Source organism: Carassius gibelio, chromosome B5, assembly GCF_023724105.1.
Source record: "Carassius gibelio isolate Cgi1373 ecotype wild population from Czech Republic chromosome B5, carGib1.2-hapl.c, whole genome shotgun sequence".
NCBI lineage: Eukaryota > Metazoa > Chordata > Actinopteri > Cypriniformes > Cyprinidae > Carassius > Carassius gibelio.
This window is the reverse complement of record NC_068400.1, coordinates 32,703,732-32,718,672: the sequence shown is the minus strand read 5'-3', so window position 1 is coordinate 32,718,672 and position 14,941 is coordinate 32,703,732. Positions and strand designations below refer to the sequence as shown.

At 35.7% G+C, this 14,941-nt stretch overlaps 1 protein-coding gene across 8 annotated transcripts in view; it reads right to left on the bottom strand.

Moving 5' to 3' along the window:
• LOC127957750 (F-BAR domain only protein 2) overlaps positions 1-14,884 on the bottom strand; it is a 37,213-nt gene extending 22,329 nt beyond the window's left edge. For 6 of the 8 annotated variants that reach the window (XM_052556397.1, XM_052556399.1, XM_052556400.1 and 3 more), the window contains exons 1-7: positions 14,639-14,858; positions 8,572-8,663; positions 6,797-6,871; positions 5,190-5,331; positions 2,892-3,044; positions 2,471-2,575; positions 1,510-1,608 (exon numbers count right to left, since the gene is read on the bottom strand). In XM_052556397.1, coding sequence (XP_052412357.1) covers positions 1,510-1,608; positions 2,471-2,575; positions 2,892-3,044; positions 5,190-5,331; positions 6,797-6,871; positions 8,572-8,663; positions 14,639-14,671 — 699 coding nt within the window. In that variant the 5' untranslated portion in view covers positions 14,672-14,858. Of the gene's footprint in view, positions 1-1,509; positions 1,609-2,470; positions 2,576-2,891; positions 3,045-5,189; positions 5,332-6,796; positions 6,872-8,571; positions 8,664-14,638 lie in introns of all 8 variants that reach the window. The other 2 variants (XM_052556404.1, XM_052556403.1) reach the window with 2 other exon arrangements.
• Positions 14,885-14,941: the final 57 nt, after the last annotated feature.

Here is a 14,941-nt window from a genome sequence, read left to right as displayed (position 1 = left end):
TGACCGGGCAAAATAGGTCACAGACTGCTCACTCTTCAGAGCAGACTTTATGTCATTTGATAATATGGTCATAACATGAAGGGAATGCTAAATAATGAGAGATTTATGTTGCACATCATACATGCAAGCTCCAAAGATTTTAAATGTGGACATCTCTCTGACACGCACTCCTACAGTACGTCATAAACTGCTGTACTCCTATTCTTTAATGCACAGCAGTTGTAGCACTGTGTAAAAAAAATACATATGCAAAAATGCACTACCATTCAAAGGCTTCAGAAGATTCAGCAAGAATCTTTGGGATATAAATGAATTATTTTACTCAGTAGGAATGCATTAATTCATGATCAAAAGTGACACTGAATTAAAATCTGGTCATGTGGTCATCAGCGCTACATAATGTGTTATGATCACTGCCTTCATTTTGAGCTTTCACCACATTACCAGCACTAGAGCTGTATCCCATTCAAGCAAGACTTGAGGTTTTAAAAAAGGAAAGGGTTGAGAGCTAGGGCACGCAGTGAGGATGTGACTAGTGACATTATTTCCCCGGGTGATCACTTTGACTGTCTCTGTTTTTATAGGCCTCAAGGGATGGTGACAAATGCAATATGTCTTCCACACATCTCCACTGCTGATGCAATGCTTAGCTTTCATAGCTGATGTGTTTTCACACAGCACTTCATAAATTGTTTGTCAGTTTGTTTCAGTATCCATGTCCTTTTTGCCTGTTTGTGGACCAGAGGAGCTGACTGACAGCATGTAAAGCTGGGCAAATAATCCACAGTAAAAAAAAAATTAATCCATGAACCAAAGCGACCAGCTCTGGAGCAGGGTTATAATAGTTTACAGATAAAACCATAAAAACATTTATTTTTTGAAACAAAGTAATTGTTAACTGAAAATAAATGTCCTATTTTTTTGTTTTAACTTGACAGAAACTAATGTCATGTATAGACGAACAGTGACACTAACTGTTGCATGAGGAAAGTAGATTCAACTCATATGTATGCAACAGAAACAGTATAAACATAATAACCACAGAGAAAGAGTCCACGGGCTCAAAGCTGAACACAAGAGTGTGTGTGGTTAGGAGGAAGCCCAAACCAGAACATGCAACAGTTCTGTGGTCAATAACCAGTAAAATGGCAAACAGAGACAGTTTTGCTGTGGGTGTGTAGAAATGCACATTCAGTTGCCTTCACGGAAATGTATTTCAGTGAATAAAAGGGTTTGCATATGTTATAAATCACTCTGAATTAGCGGCAACTGGATTGTGGATTGATAAGAAAGGACTAATTAGACAGCCTCATGTTATGAAGGTCATTTCTGCTTATTTGACTTATTTATGCACATTTGAGGGTCTCTGGCGCCCTCTTCAGCTAAACGATGATACAACAGCCAGATCTCATAGACTTCATTCAGTTTTGCCATTCCTTTTCAGCATCGAGTTTCATCACGGTTTTGAGATTACTGGATAAGGACTGTGCATGTTATTTCTCTGTTTACCTCTCCTATCTGTATGTGTGTCTCTTCCACAGACTGACAGTATGAATGGATAATCTCCTGCATACGCAGTACATGTTCCTCTTCAATGCCCTGGAACTTCTGTAAAAATTACACAAACACACAACCTTTGATTGACTTATCTTTCTGAAATGGTGCAAAAGCAGTTTAAAAATGGATAATACTAGTTTTAGTCAGTCTTGAAAAGTGAAGCTGAAAGCAGATGTTGGTAATGATACTTAATCAGACAGAATCTTTTCCCACAACAATCCTGTGTGTGTGAGAGTGTGTCTCTACTTAAGACCCTTTCTTATATTGTTGGCACAACTCTATGATTAGCCTATTTGGGTGGTCTGACTAGCTAAGAAGTGCGTAACATGCACAAACACAGTGAAAATAAATATGCATGCGTGTATGTGGGATGTGTGTGTGCGTGTGTGTCAAGGATGGCTGCATGCCTGATTTGCTGTTTATGCTCCTCTCAGACTGACAGTAGGGTTTTAGAAGATTTAAGTGGAAGAGGAGAAAAAGATGAGCGGAAACAAGATAATGACAGTATAAGTCAGAGCATGTGTGACCACAAGGAAAAAAACGTGTTTGTGCATGTGTGTGTGTGGATCATGAAAAGAAACATCAATAAAAAGCTTAAATTGTTGTATGTTTGAGGACTCTGTGGCTCTGATTTGGGACTAAAAAATAAGTGGATATAAGTGGAAGTGCACAAAGCTACTGAATTTAGTGTGTCCACTGTCCAGCCCATGGGTTGTGTATATATTTTATACATAATATATAAATAATTACTATATTTAATGTGTCACAGTGTCTGATACTGACATTGTTAATCCACATCAAGCTCTAATTGAGATGATAAAAGCTCTAATAACTCAACAACATACAAATATGCAACACACACACACACCCTGCAGAGACAATTAGCCACCTCAACAAACACACTCATGCACACCTGTGCGGTTTCTGTCATTCTCTGCTCGAATTCTGTCTTTGCATTGGCATATTTCTCCACATACGACTTGTAGGTCTCTGTGGCTTTCTTGACCTTCAGTCCAGCCTGCAAACAAACAACACAAAACAGACAGAGAGAGAGAAATTTACATATGAAGAGTTCCCATGCAAAAGCCTCTAAAAGCCCTCTTGGTCAAAAATGAGAAAGCAATACTGAGTTCATGTTCATCAAGTACTTTCACTTCAAATGTGCTAAATCCCAGCCTCAACCCTTTCAAAGTACCAGTACTTACATAGAAACCTAACCACAGAAAGAAATGCTACTTTCAAAGAAAAACGTCAGACATACTTAGAGGCTTTTGCATACTCCGATCCAAAACTTCTGAGCTACCGTTCATGAATGTATATGTCTGTGTGCATACCTTGTCCAGGTCTCTCTGTGTGGCCCCCTCTTTGCGCATGCGTTCTTGCTCTAGTGTCTTGTTGACGTAGTTCTCTTTGCTCTTCTGTAAGGCCTGCGACACACTCTGAATATTCTGCACAGCCTCCAGCGTGGATGCCACCTCCTCTTTTGTCTACAAACCAGAAAGAGCTTTAGTATTACTCTCATCTTTAAAAAATTGAAGGTCCACAGTCCTAATTCTCTCGCTTGTCCACAAGCCTTTAATTTATAGAATTTATATTCCACTCTATGAACTAACTTCAAGGATGAGGCTGCCACCCATTCGACTGGTAACTGTTGTGCATTCTGCTTTATCTTAAATATATATAAAAAATATATTTAAAAAAATCATGGTTGTATTATTAGTACAGCCTTATATACAGCCTTATATACAGCCTTATATTATATTATATTATATATATATATATATATATATATATATATATATATATATATATATATATATATATATATATATATATATATATATTATGTCCCATAACCAGTTAAATGTTTTTGAAACCAGTCTCTTCTCCTCACCAAAGCTGCAGTACTAGTAATATTGAGAAATATTATTTCAATTTTAAATAGCCGTTTTCTACCTAAATATATTTTCAAATGTAATTGAATTGCTTTGATCAGAGCAGAATTTTCAGCATCATTACTCCTGTCCTGTCACATGATCTTTCAGACATTATTCTAATATGCTGATTTGCTGCTCTGTTATGATCAATAATTATTGGTGCTTAATCATTAATATAATTGCATTTTTTTCCTGTGTAATATTTTTCAGGATTCTTTGATGAATAGAAAGCTCAAAATAGCATAATTTATGTGAAATAGAAAACTTTTGTTACATTATACACCTTTTTGTCACTTTTCATCAATTTAATTGGTCCTTGCTGAAGACTGGAGTAATGATGCTGAAAATTCAGCTTTGAATCACAGGAATAAATTATATTTTAAAACATATTTGAAAAGTTATTTTAAACTGAAATAATATTTCACACTATTCGTGTTTTTATTAATAAAAAAATAAAAAAATCTTAATAATCCCACATTTTTGACTGGATATGATTTATAGTACGCTAACCATTCATTTTCACAATGATGATAAACTTGGATATTTGAGAAAGTCTACATCATTTAAATAAACTGAAATGGATCAGCAGACAGCTTAAAATGTCAAATTACATTTGCAGATATTTCAGAATTGATTTAACAAAGTATCAACAGATGCTCAATGAAATATGAAGTATGCAACATACTGAAGAAATCAGGCCATGACTGAAAAAGAGCCATCAGGTTTCTGTTTGTGCAAATTGTACACATATTTAATATGTGCAAATATGCATAAGTTTACAAAGCAAAACAAAAAGCGTGAGAAGAAAAAATACTGAGAAGATAAACCCAGCTGGCCTGTCTTGTCACTCCAAGACTCCTGACCACCGTACACACAGAGAAGCTCATGCAAATCTGTTTCCTGTTTAATCACAGCACCTGGCTGATGTTCTTTGATGCGTTAAAAATGAGCTTCTGCTGTAGCTGCAAGATATCAAACACTGTTTCTATGCACATGCAAAAAAAACATGTTCACTCCAGAGACTTTTTCATCCCTTCTTCTGTAGCTGTGCAGACAAACAGACTGAAAAACAAGCAAGCCTGGGATCTTATTAGAATTAATGATTTAATTACTAATATAAATCATACTAATTATTAATATAATTCAAAATTACCCTAAAGAAATATATATATATATATATATCTCCATTCATAAGTTTGAATAATAAACAGTTCTAAGTAAATATTTAAGCAATAATAATTAATAAATAATAATAATAATATTACCTAGAGATTACTAATACCACCATTAATATTTTTTTTTAATTTTCTCAAAAAAATAAAATAAAATAAATCCTCAAGATCTCACCTTATTTTGACATAAATCTACAAATTATTAATATTACAAGTATGATTCTGACTACAAGATTCATTTTTAGAAGTTTTAATGGGAGGATGAGGACCATATCAATAGTGGGAAATTCTGTACACGAGACCATTATTATTAATAAGCAATTATATATGTTTTTAAAAGATGGATATGGGTTTTATCTTTATTTAGTGATTTCATAGCAGACCTCTGACCTTTTTTAAGGAACGACGTGTACCGCAGACTCATTTAGCTGAGAAATTGGGTTCATACTTCGCTATGCGGCGTGTTACGAGCAAACTTACATGGATATTAATCAAACACCAAAGATGACGGCAGCTCCCATACCTTCTTATGATTTTTGGCTTGTTCCTCCACATATTTCTGGACTTCCTTGATGAGCTCTTGAAGTTTGCGGACCAGCTCCATGTGACACGCTGCCAGTTTTTCGGTGGACTGTTTAAACACATCCCACACCGGCGCAAACGTCCTGTGGAACAAATGGCTGGTTCATTTTCTTCTCTAGGCATAATACTCCACACACATTGTACAAATAAAACATGATTTGTGATTTAACACCAAGGTGTGTTTATTCTCTCGATATCAGATTTATCCTCTGGTCCTGCTGTTTTTAATGGAAGGGCTCTGTGCAAGGTTTAATGACACTATAATGTCTGTACTGACAATATGATATGTGAGGGGGGTGCGAAGTTCGTGTTCTGTGGAATGAAGTAAAATACCAGCTTTCATTTTACACAACTGCATCTAGCATATTTCGCAAATAGATATTGTACAAACCATGGCTATTTCAGGACCATAACAGCAATAACAATGAGTTAATTGCTTTCTTCCTGCAGATCTTTTTGAAGTAGCTTATGAAGTTTCGCCTGACTGGCAATATGTCTCACATTAGCAGGGAAAGTACAGCAAGCTTGCCAGAATAAAGTTTATATAGAATAAAGATTCAAAGATTTTCCAGGCAGGTAAGTGTACAGCTGTGTGTATTAATTCTGTTTCCCAGCATGTAATGAGCTTGGGCTTTCATGGATAAAGCCTAGGAGATGTTGAAATGATGTGGGTTTTCCAGCTCATTATAAATACATTATTGAAATGAAGTTCATAATGAACCCACTGGGCTTGTGAACCCTTAGACTCACGCGTGCACATCCACATGTACATGTACACGGATGAATAAAACAAAAGTAGGTCAGTACACTTAAAACACGATATGAACTAGCTTCTGTGAATATTGAGCTGCAAAATACTATTTAAATATGAATCCTGCATGTTCTGCATGTCTCTGTGTGAATGAATGGCACAGACGCATACTAAAGCGTGCGTGACGCTAGCAGTGTTTTCATCCACTGATTTCTCAATATATGAGCAAGTGAACACGAATATAATCGATAGAACTGCTCATTTCATGAGCATTTTACCGTTTATGGTGAGAAAAATTATAGTTATCATATACACATAGAAACACAGAGGTCTTCACAGCAACCCGTCAAAATAAAAGTTTGGGTTTAACTTGAAGAAACTGTGACAGAAATATATTACTATACTACTACTATTAATAAAACTATTAAAAATCGAATTACTTACCAGAATTTATTTAGAAGAAAAATGTAAATAAGAAAATGTTATGAAATAATATACTTATATTTATTTATAAAATCAATTAATTAGAGATGCTTTTAAATATTACAATTTAATGAAACCAATGCAATGCAAAATTAATGGAAAACACAGATTTTTTTTTTTTTTGTTAAACTTTTAATAAATTGCTGTTAAATTGTGTATGTTTCATGATTTCAATTAATTAGACCTGTTTTTGATTAATACAATTGAATTTAACAGAGTACGGAAAAATTCAAAATGTAAAAAAACCTCATTTGGAAAAATAATAAAACTTTCTATAAAACTATACTTTCATAGGACCCCACATACAGTCTTACCCTAGCTGAGAGCAGTTGCTGGCAGTCTTGGCCAGTTTGGTCATTGATCTTGAATACGCCTCCTCTATGGTGGCTCTGTGGCAAAAGGTGAGAAAACCATATGTGAATAATCAATCAAACCCAAAAAATGTCAGGCCATCTAATGCTGATTATTATTTAGAATCCAAATTCCTTTATGCAACATTTAGATTTTACTCTCACAAACATTTACACATACTTGCAAACAACAGTAACAATCATTTAAAAGAAAATGGGATGATTTAAAAGAAAAGTGGTGTTATTCCATGCAAGTTGACACTGATACGTCTACATACAGGCAAACAAAGAGCTTTGTTTGAAATTAGTTTAGTAATTGTGCCTTCACATGAATTCCACAAAACTAAAAAGCTTTTTAAATGTTTACAACAAGCAGAAACAAAAGCAGTGCGAGCTCAGCAAACATGTGAACCCATTTAGAACCATTTAAAAACCCTGAGTAAGTCGGAGTTAAAAGTTTGAGATATCTGAGAGAAGCGTGTAGGTTTTTGGTCACTATGTAATCCCCAAATTGCCACTTGTGTCATTTCATAGTTCGGTTAATTTAATTATTATTTCTAAAATGTGAAAAGCAAGTAAAAACAAAACAGGTGTCCAAAAATTTGATCGGCAGTGTATCCCTAAAGTCACTTGCCCAGAGTCATTTGTCTTTTTTTTTCTGTCAAAAGAGAAAGATCAATAATAGCAAATTAGCCTGAGCACGGTTTCACCGATAGAGACAACGTCACACGTGTCCAGAAGAGGGAGACAGACACGCTTCATTTGTGGCCAAACCACTCATCATCCTCCAGAAAAAAGAAAAAAAAACTCACAATACAATTGCCAAAAGGACATAAATCAAAACTAAGAACTTGTTAAAATGACACAAATAGCATTTCCAATGGCTTGGTATTAGGAATCCGCAAAATTCCTCTGTCAGTCACAGCTCATGAGGTGGTTTAAAACCTCTGCACATTTTAAATCTTTCAGAGAGTGAATTCTTTCCATTCGTTTAACACAGCACCGACCGTTAAAGCAGGTGAAATGTGTGATGGATGGTGAGGCTTATGGAGGAACTGCAACATTCCTGCAAACATTTGGAAGGTTTTAAGAGAGAAGTTTTAAAATAGTTTCCTCTGGAATAGTTGTACTCCCTTGACAGACGTCTCGCTTGGTTGAGACCAGCTAGATTTCTAGCAGAGCTTCACCGCTTGCACAAGTACAAAAACATCTCAAAAACTGTTTGCGACATTTTGCAGGGGATGAGATTAGATCAGGTTTGATGTGGTTTCTGCTGTTAAATCGACAAAAAGATTTTCTTGTAAAGATTCTAGTGATCAACAGATTTCATAATACTTCACTTACACAGTTATATTTTCACAAACACATTTACAGATTTTAAAGTTTTTTTATTGATTAATTTCGCAACGTTTTTTATTTCATTATTTTTTTTATATATTTTTAGGTCAGTTTTGGTTTTAACAAGTTTTAGTTAGTACTTCAGCTTAGATTTATTTTATTACGGTTAGCCAAACTAATTGTTTTAAAGCTTAAAGTTTTCCAAGTAATATTTTTATTTTATCTATAGCTTTATTTCAATAAATACTAACAATTTAAGTTTCAGTTAAGACAAATAACACTGCTAACACAATGTTTAGTAAGGATGACTGTCTGCGTTATGACAGGCTGTCATTAATACACTCCGGTCATCCCCTTAAAAACAGCAAGAACAACAACTGAACACACACGAACAGTTTTACCTTTCTCTGATGAAGTCTGAAAGCTCCTTGCTGGAGATCTGGCCATGTTTCATGTTGTGGTAGAGTACATCAAATCCATTGTTTTTATCGCCCTGCCAAGGAAAGCATACAAATGAATTAAAAACTACATCACTACATTTTTCCCCCTCAAAAAGTGAAACAACAAGAATCAACACTAAGAAGTCCAAGTCAAGAACTGCACGTCACCACTGGTGCACACATTTGTTTACCACTTTTGGTTTCTCAACAATCATTGCTGTCATGGTCTGAATGGCATCTAGCTGACTCCTTAAAGCAGACTGGTCCACCATGTTCATCCGCGACATACTTGCGAATCTTTGTCCGTAAGTCAGTGCTGTAAGCTTGGTCTGAATTGTCTAAAGGGTTTCATAGTAACCAAAGCTACAAGTGTCTGATATCAGCGTTTTAAAAATGCAAGCGCTAAACTAATGCATAATTCAGATCTGAAAAGAAGCCGGACACCTCCTGTAATTTTAGAATGATCGAAACACATATTTTAATGCCAGCAGACATAGAGACATCTGCTTTATGTACATGCATTAAAAGAGAGAGTACTTATAAATGCAATACAAACACACACATGGTGTGATAAGGGTGTTTCTCTTCTTCTTCCGAAGGTTTTTTTAGTCATCAAATTTTGCCTGATGACTAATGGATATAAATAGTTTTAAATATGTACAAATGCTCGGTCCTTCTGTGTCATTTATTGGGTGGCAAAACGTGATTGGAATTTAAAATGCATGTCGGTCATTTCATATTTATTTTAATAATAATAAGGCTGTGTTTGCTCAGCACATCTGTTCTGACTGACTATAAATCCAGCTGCCATCCATGCCAGCATGGTACAACAGATATAATCAATCATATGCTCTCCAAGACTTTTTACCCAAGCAAATCATTTACAGTCAATACATCAGATTAATGAAGCAAACCAAAACAAGCTCAATTGTAAGCTATTTTATTAGCATTTCTCAAAAGCCAACTGTGATAATACAGAAATCTGGCACACAACACGAGTTCAACCAGTGATTCAAAGAGAGAAAATTATAATAATTCTATCCATAATCATTGTAGTCATGCACTAGCATTCAAAAGTGTGAGATGCGTTTAAAAAGACAGTAAACACAGTAATAATTATGTAAAAATGTAATTTATTCCTGTGACATCGAATCTGAATTTTCAGCATCATTATTCCAGTCTTACATGCCACATGATCCTACAGAATTCACTCTAATTGCTGAATTATTTGCTAATATTTATTATTATCATCAATGCTGAAAATGGTTGTGCTACTTAATAATACGATGAAACTGAAATACATGTTCTTTTCAGGGTTCTTTGATTAAAGTTCAAAAGAATAGCATCTATTTGAAACAGAAATTGAATGTACCATTAAAAATGTCTTTACAATTTAATGTATACTTGCTGAACCAAAATATTAGAATTTTACTCAATCGTTACTTTTAAAAGGTAGCGTACATCAAAGGAAACTATTCATGTCAGCTTTTTAATGCCAGTTTTTCTTTTTATATTATTAGGGGAAATTGGGGTATTTCAGAGAAAAGCATGTTAAACTGATATGATCACTACCTACGCAAAAATCTCTCGTGTTCATATTGTGTAACTTCCACATCAGCTTATTCACACTTGTAATGTGTAATGTAAACGGCGTGAAAAAACTATGACATGCCAGGATGCTACAAATAGACAACCAATCATAAACTGCTTCAAAAAGTCACAAAAAAAGAGTCATATTTTAGAACAAACAATTATCACATTCACTCTCTGAAAAACAACCCATAACGACATCGCTAAAACTATGTCAAATATCTGTGACCTGTTATTAATCCATGACGTGAGCAAAAGAGAAGTTTAGAGAAGTACGATAAACCAGACAAACAGCAGTTGAGGAACAAACATGCAGTGTGAAGTTGCTAAATTCAGCGTACGGTACGGAAATGTCCACTGACTCTGATGTTGTGTGTTATGCCTTCCTGTATGTTTGTGTTTCTGCGCGGGGGTTTAAACCACAATTTGGCTCGGGTCAAACTAAACAGAATTCATATTTAAAGCCAAAACACACAAGATAAGACATGAAGGTACACATGTGTGTGTTTGAGTTGAATGTGCTTGTTCATGCAGCTCACAAACTAGGTGAGGTTCCCAATACAGAGACATATGCAAATATGCAAAGACCCTGAATGCAAACCCACACACACACACACACACACACAGTTTACTTAGCTATCGCAATGAGGACATTCCATTGACTTCTGTTTTTATATACAGCTAGTTATGAATACGATAACATGACCCACACACCCTAAACCAAACACCTACGGTAACCCTAATAGAAAACGTTCTGCATTTTCAGAATAAAAAAAAATATATATATATCTTAAACAAAATATTTACAAATGAGGATGCCCCCAAAAGAGGTTTTGTCAGATTTAGCTCACTTCTGGGTACAAACTTGACCCCAAAAACATGGTAAAGTAGGTACACGTACACACACTTCTCCTTTCCTGGAAGCTCATATCAAGAATGCCTACTTGGAAATGTTGTTACATTTTTTAAATATTCCACCTTCATAAATCTACTCTCTCATGGTCTTCTGCATATGTCTTTACTTCAGTCTAGCAGCACATTCACCTGGAGAAATTAATAATAAATCCACCGAATCTGCTGTCTGGGACCCTATTTTTGTATCTCCATATAAATCCATCATGCCAACCAAAATATGCCTTTGGCAGTGGTCCCATCAGGGCACTGCATGACTTATATTTATTTCTTGTTCATGGTGTGATTAAGGATTTTTCATTCTTGCTTATGCATTATATTAGTGTTCTCTGATATTACACATTGTATGGGGTTTTAAATAATGTTTTGCATCTCTTTCAATATTCCATGGCCTTTATTATATATTTTATTTCTTTTTTGTTTATTAGAAATACAGTGGTACTTGAAAAATGCATGAATATGTATACAAATATGTAAAAAGTAAAAAGACATAATCAAACAAACAAAAAAATTAATAATTCTTTATATCATTTGCACAAATTTAGGCACCATCATTATTATTAAGTATTTAATATTATAATAGATTATATAATACATGACTTTTATCTTATATTAAAAATGATCATATCTAACATGATCGAACATAATAAAAATCCTCTTTCACAAATATTTTGGAGCAAAGTAACAATATAAGAATTATCGGTCTCAGATAAGAAATATCAGATAAAATGCATTTTTGCAAAGCATAAATCCAATGCACAGTTGCACCTGTTAAAAATAACCTTGTACATGGACGACTAATCAGATAATCAAATCAGTAAATAGCTGTTCGTATTCGTAACATAAATGCTGAGCAAACATAACCTCAGTGAATTCATTTAAGATCATTTACAGTACCTCAGTTACTAAAAAACACTGTTCTAAGAGCAAACATATGAATGGTAAATCAACAATGAGCAGAGCAAAACATCTAGACATCAACAGTGTCAAAGTTCAGCTAAATCCCTTTCACCCCAGCTCTGAGTCCCTCACATGACCTTCTGAACTCCCCCTGTTTAACTGGGAGATCTGCCTCCATGCTCAGGACATCTGTCCTACAGACACACAGCATTGTGGATCAATAGAAACACACTAGAAAAGACAAAGATTTCTAGTGAGACAATATTTGTTAAAAAGGGAGTATATTTTAAATGTAGTTGTTTTTTAACCACTCGGTGTCTTGTCCTGCAAGACAGAACAAATAAGATGCTTTAGCACTCTACAGTCTATGTAGGTTCAGAAAGCTCTTGGATTGAATCAAAAATATCTTAATTTGTGTTCCGAAGATGAACAAAGGTCTTACGGGTTTGGAACGACGTGGGGGTGAGTAATTAATGACAGAATTAAAATTTCTGTTCCTGTAAATTGAAATGCATAAAATGGAAATTCCCCAACTCTGTTTTCTAAATACTAAATACTTTTCTAAAAATTTCTAAATACTTTTCTAAATTGTTTTTATTTTACTTCATTTTTTTGTTTTTATTTTTATTTACCGTATTTAAGCTTTTAATGTTTAATCAAACCCTACTCTTCTGTGAAAACATACTCTTCTCTCTGGTGACGTATGCCAGATTTATCCAATCATTAGTCTGCTTACACCCAATTCTACCAAGAGTGACTGCATCTATTTGAGTACAACTCATAGAATCAAATCCAGTTTTTTTTTTTTATATAATATATTACAAGCAAGCAAGCAAGTGATTGCATACCATAAAAACCGTTGACTGTATGAAAAATTGAGTAAGGCACTCCTCATTTGTAAGTGGTTTTGGAGAAAAAGTGTCTGCTAAATGAATAAATGTAAATGTAGTCGGAAAATGACAAGCATGTGAATTTGATGATCAATAACAGTTTTGACATTTTACACAAATGATTAAACAACCACACATTTAAAAACATGAAGAGCTCTCATCAAGATGGAACATCTGCAGTATGACTCAACCAGATATACATTTCCATAAGCAGGTGTCTTCTGACTGTAACAAGTCTGAACATCCACCAAAAAAAACAACAGAGAATGTAAAATATCAGAAAAAGTCAAAAGCTCTCTAGAAGATTCACACGGTGCGACAGCAAGAGAGGAAACCTGTGGTTAGATGTGTTTGACTGCAGGAAACAAGACTAAGAGGTTTCCTTCAAACACCCCTTTGTTGTGGGAGGTTTAGGGTAGCGGGCGTCAGACACTGGAGGGCAGAGAAGACTTCAAGATTTCAAGAGATTATTATATCATGGCAGATAAATATCAAGACAACTTTGACAGCCTGACCTTCCCTGGATAACTTTCTTGAGCTTGACAGCTCCCTTGAAGAAGTGTGGCTCTCTGTGTGTGGGGTATATGTGTGTATGTCTGTGCCCTGCATTACAAGCACACAGCTGATCATAGGCGTCCCTGTTTCACTGAGCCCTCAACACAAAGACCTGATTGAGAACAAGACTCCACAGCTCCGCAATCCCTCATCTCTCTCCCCCCATCTCCGGTTTTGACAGTCACGGCCTCCAACTGCACACTTTGTCACCCGGCTCAGCTCAACATTTCTGGCAGTCAGATGCTGTTTAATGGTTAAGCTATGGTCATACAACGCACATGACAACAGAGGAATCTTCCGGGATGCTTTAAGACTGTGTCAAGCTTTATCTGTTCAGTCACTTAGGTAATGAATTAACACTAATTGACTGCAAAATTCTTCAATAACTTTTGTTGTACAATGAAAAAATAGTAATTATTTCTGATTTCTGGAATGTAAGCGATAATAAAGATAGACTGTGTATGGACACACCTGAAAGCATACGCCTTCATTCTACTTAAAGTGATAATGCACTTGAAAATCAAAATTCCATTATCATATCACTCATGTACATTCACGTTATTCACTTTTTGCTGAACACAAAATAAGTTATTTGGAAAAATGCTGGTAACCAAACCATGTTGGTGTCCAATGAAAAATTAATACATGTCTGGAATGGCACAAGAATGAGTAATGTTTGACAAAACGAAATTATTACATGGCTCACATATGAATCATCATTCAATCATATAAACAACTTTATTAGACATTCCGGTCTCCGGTCTAACTTCACGGAAGAACTGGAGCAGGCTAGCATTGTGATTGACAGCCGTAACGTCCAATGCTGTTACAGGATAGGATCGTTAACGTTCCAAGACGTAGATCGATAGCCAATCGGATTGAACGGAGGTGGAACGTAGTTGGCTGTCTGTGTCAGATGGATGTAATGAGGCCCAATCCCCGGTCTGGCTGGACGGCATTCTCCGAGAAAAGTGAGGGGGGCAAGAGGCCAGTAGGCTCTCGTGCTTGCCTTGACCAGGTTTTACCGGTATTATCCCAACAACGCCCGGCATGAATCAAAACATTAAGAATAGCCCCAGAAATTGAGCATATCGTACCAATTTAAACAATGACAGACGAGTAGAGCCGAGCTGTCTTAACCAGCATAGCCCACAAAAATAGCAAAGCATAAGCAACCTTACCCAGAAATTTTCCAGGAAATAGGGCGTTATCATCTTGTCCTCCCTTCTTCAAAGCGGTGCTTCTCTTAATTTGAATTGCCTCAGTTGGCACAGTTAATCCACCGTCCTCCCCCCGATGTTGTTGTGTCTGGTGGTGTTTCTCTTTTTTCCCCCCTGCTCTTCTGCTGGGTTTTCCTCCCTGTGAACACGACTCCACCTCCAGTCCTCCTCGCTTGTTTTTCACCCCCTCCACTTGTTCAGTACTTCAGTGACGCCACTGGCGGTTTCAGGAATTGCCAACATTTCCCATGATGCAATCGTCTA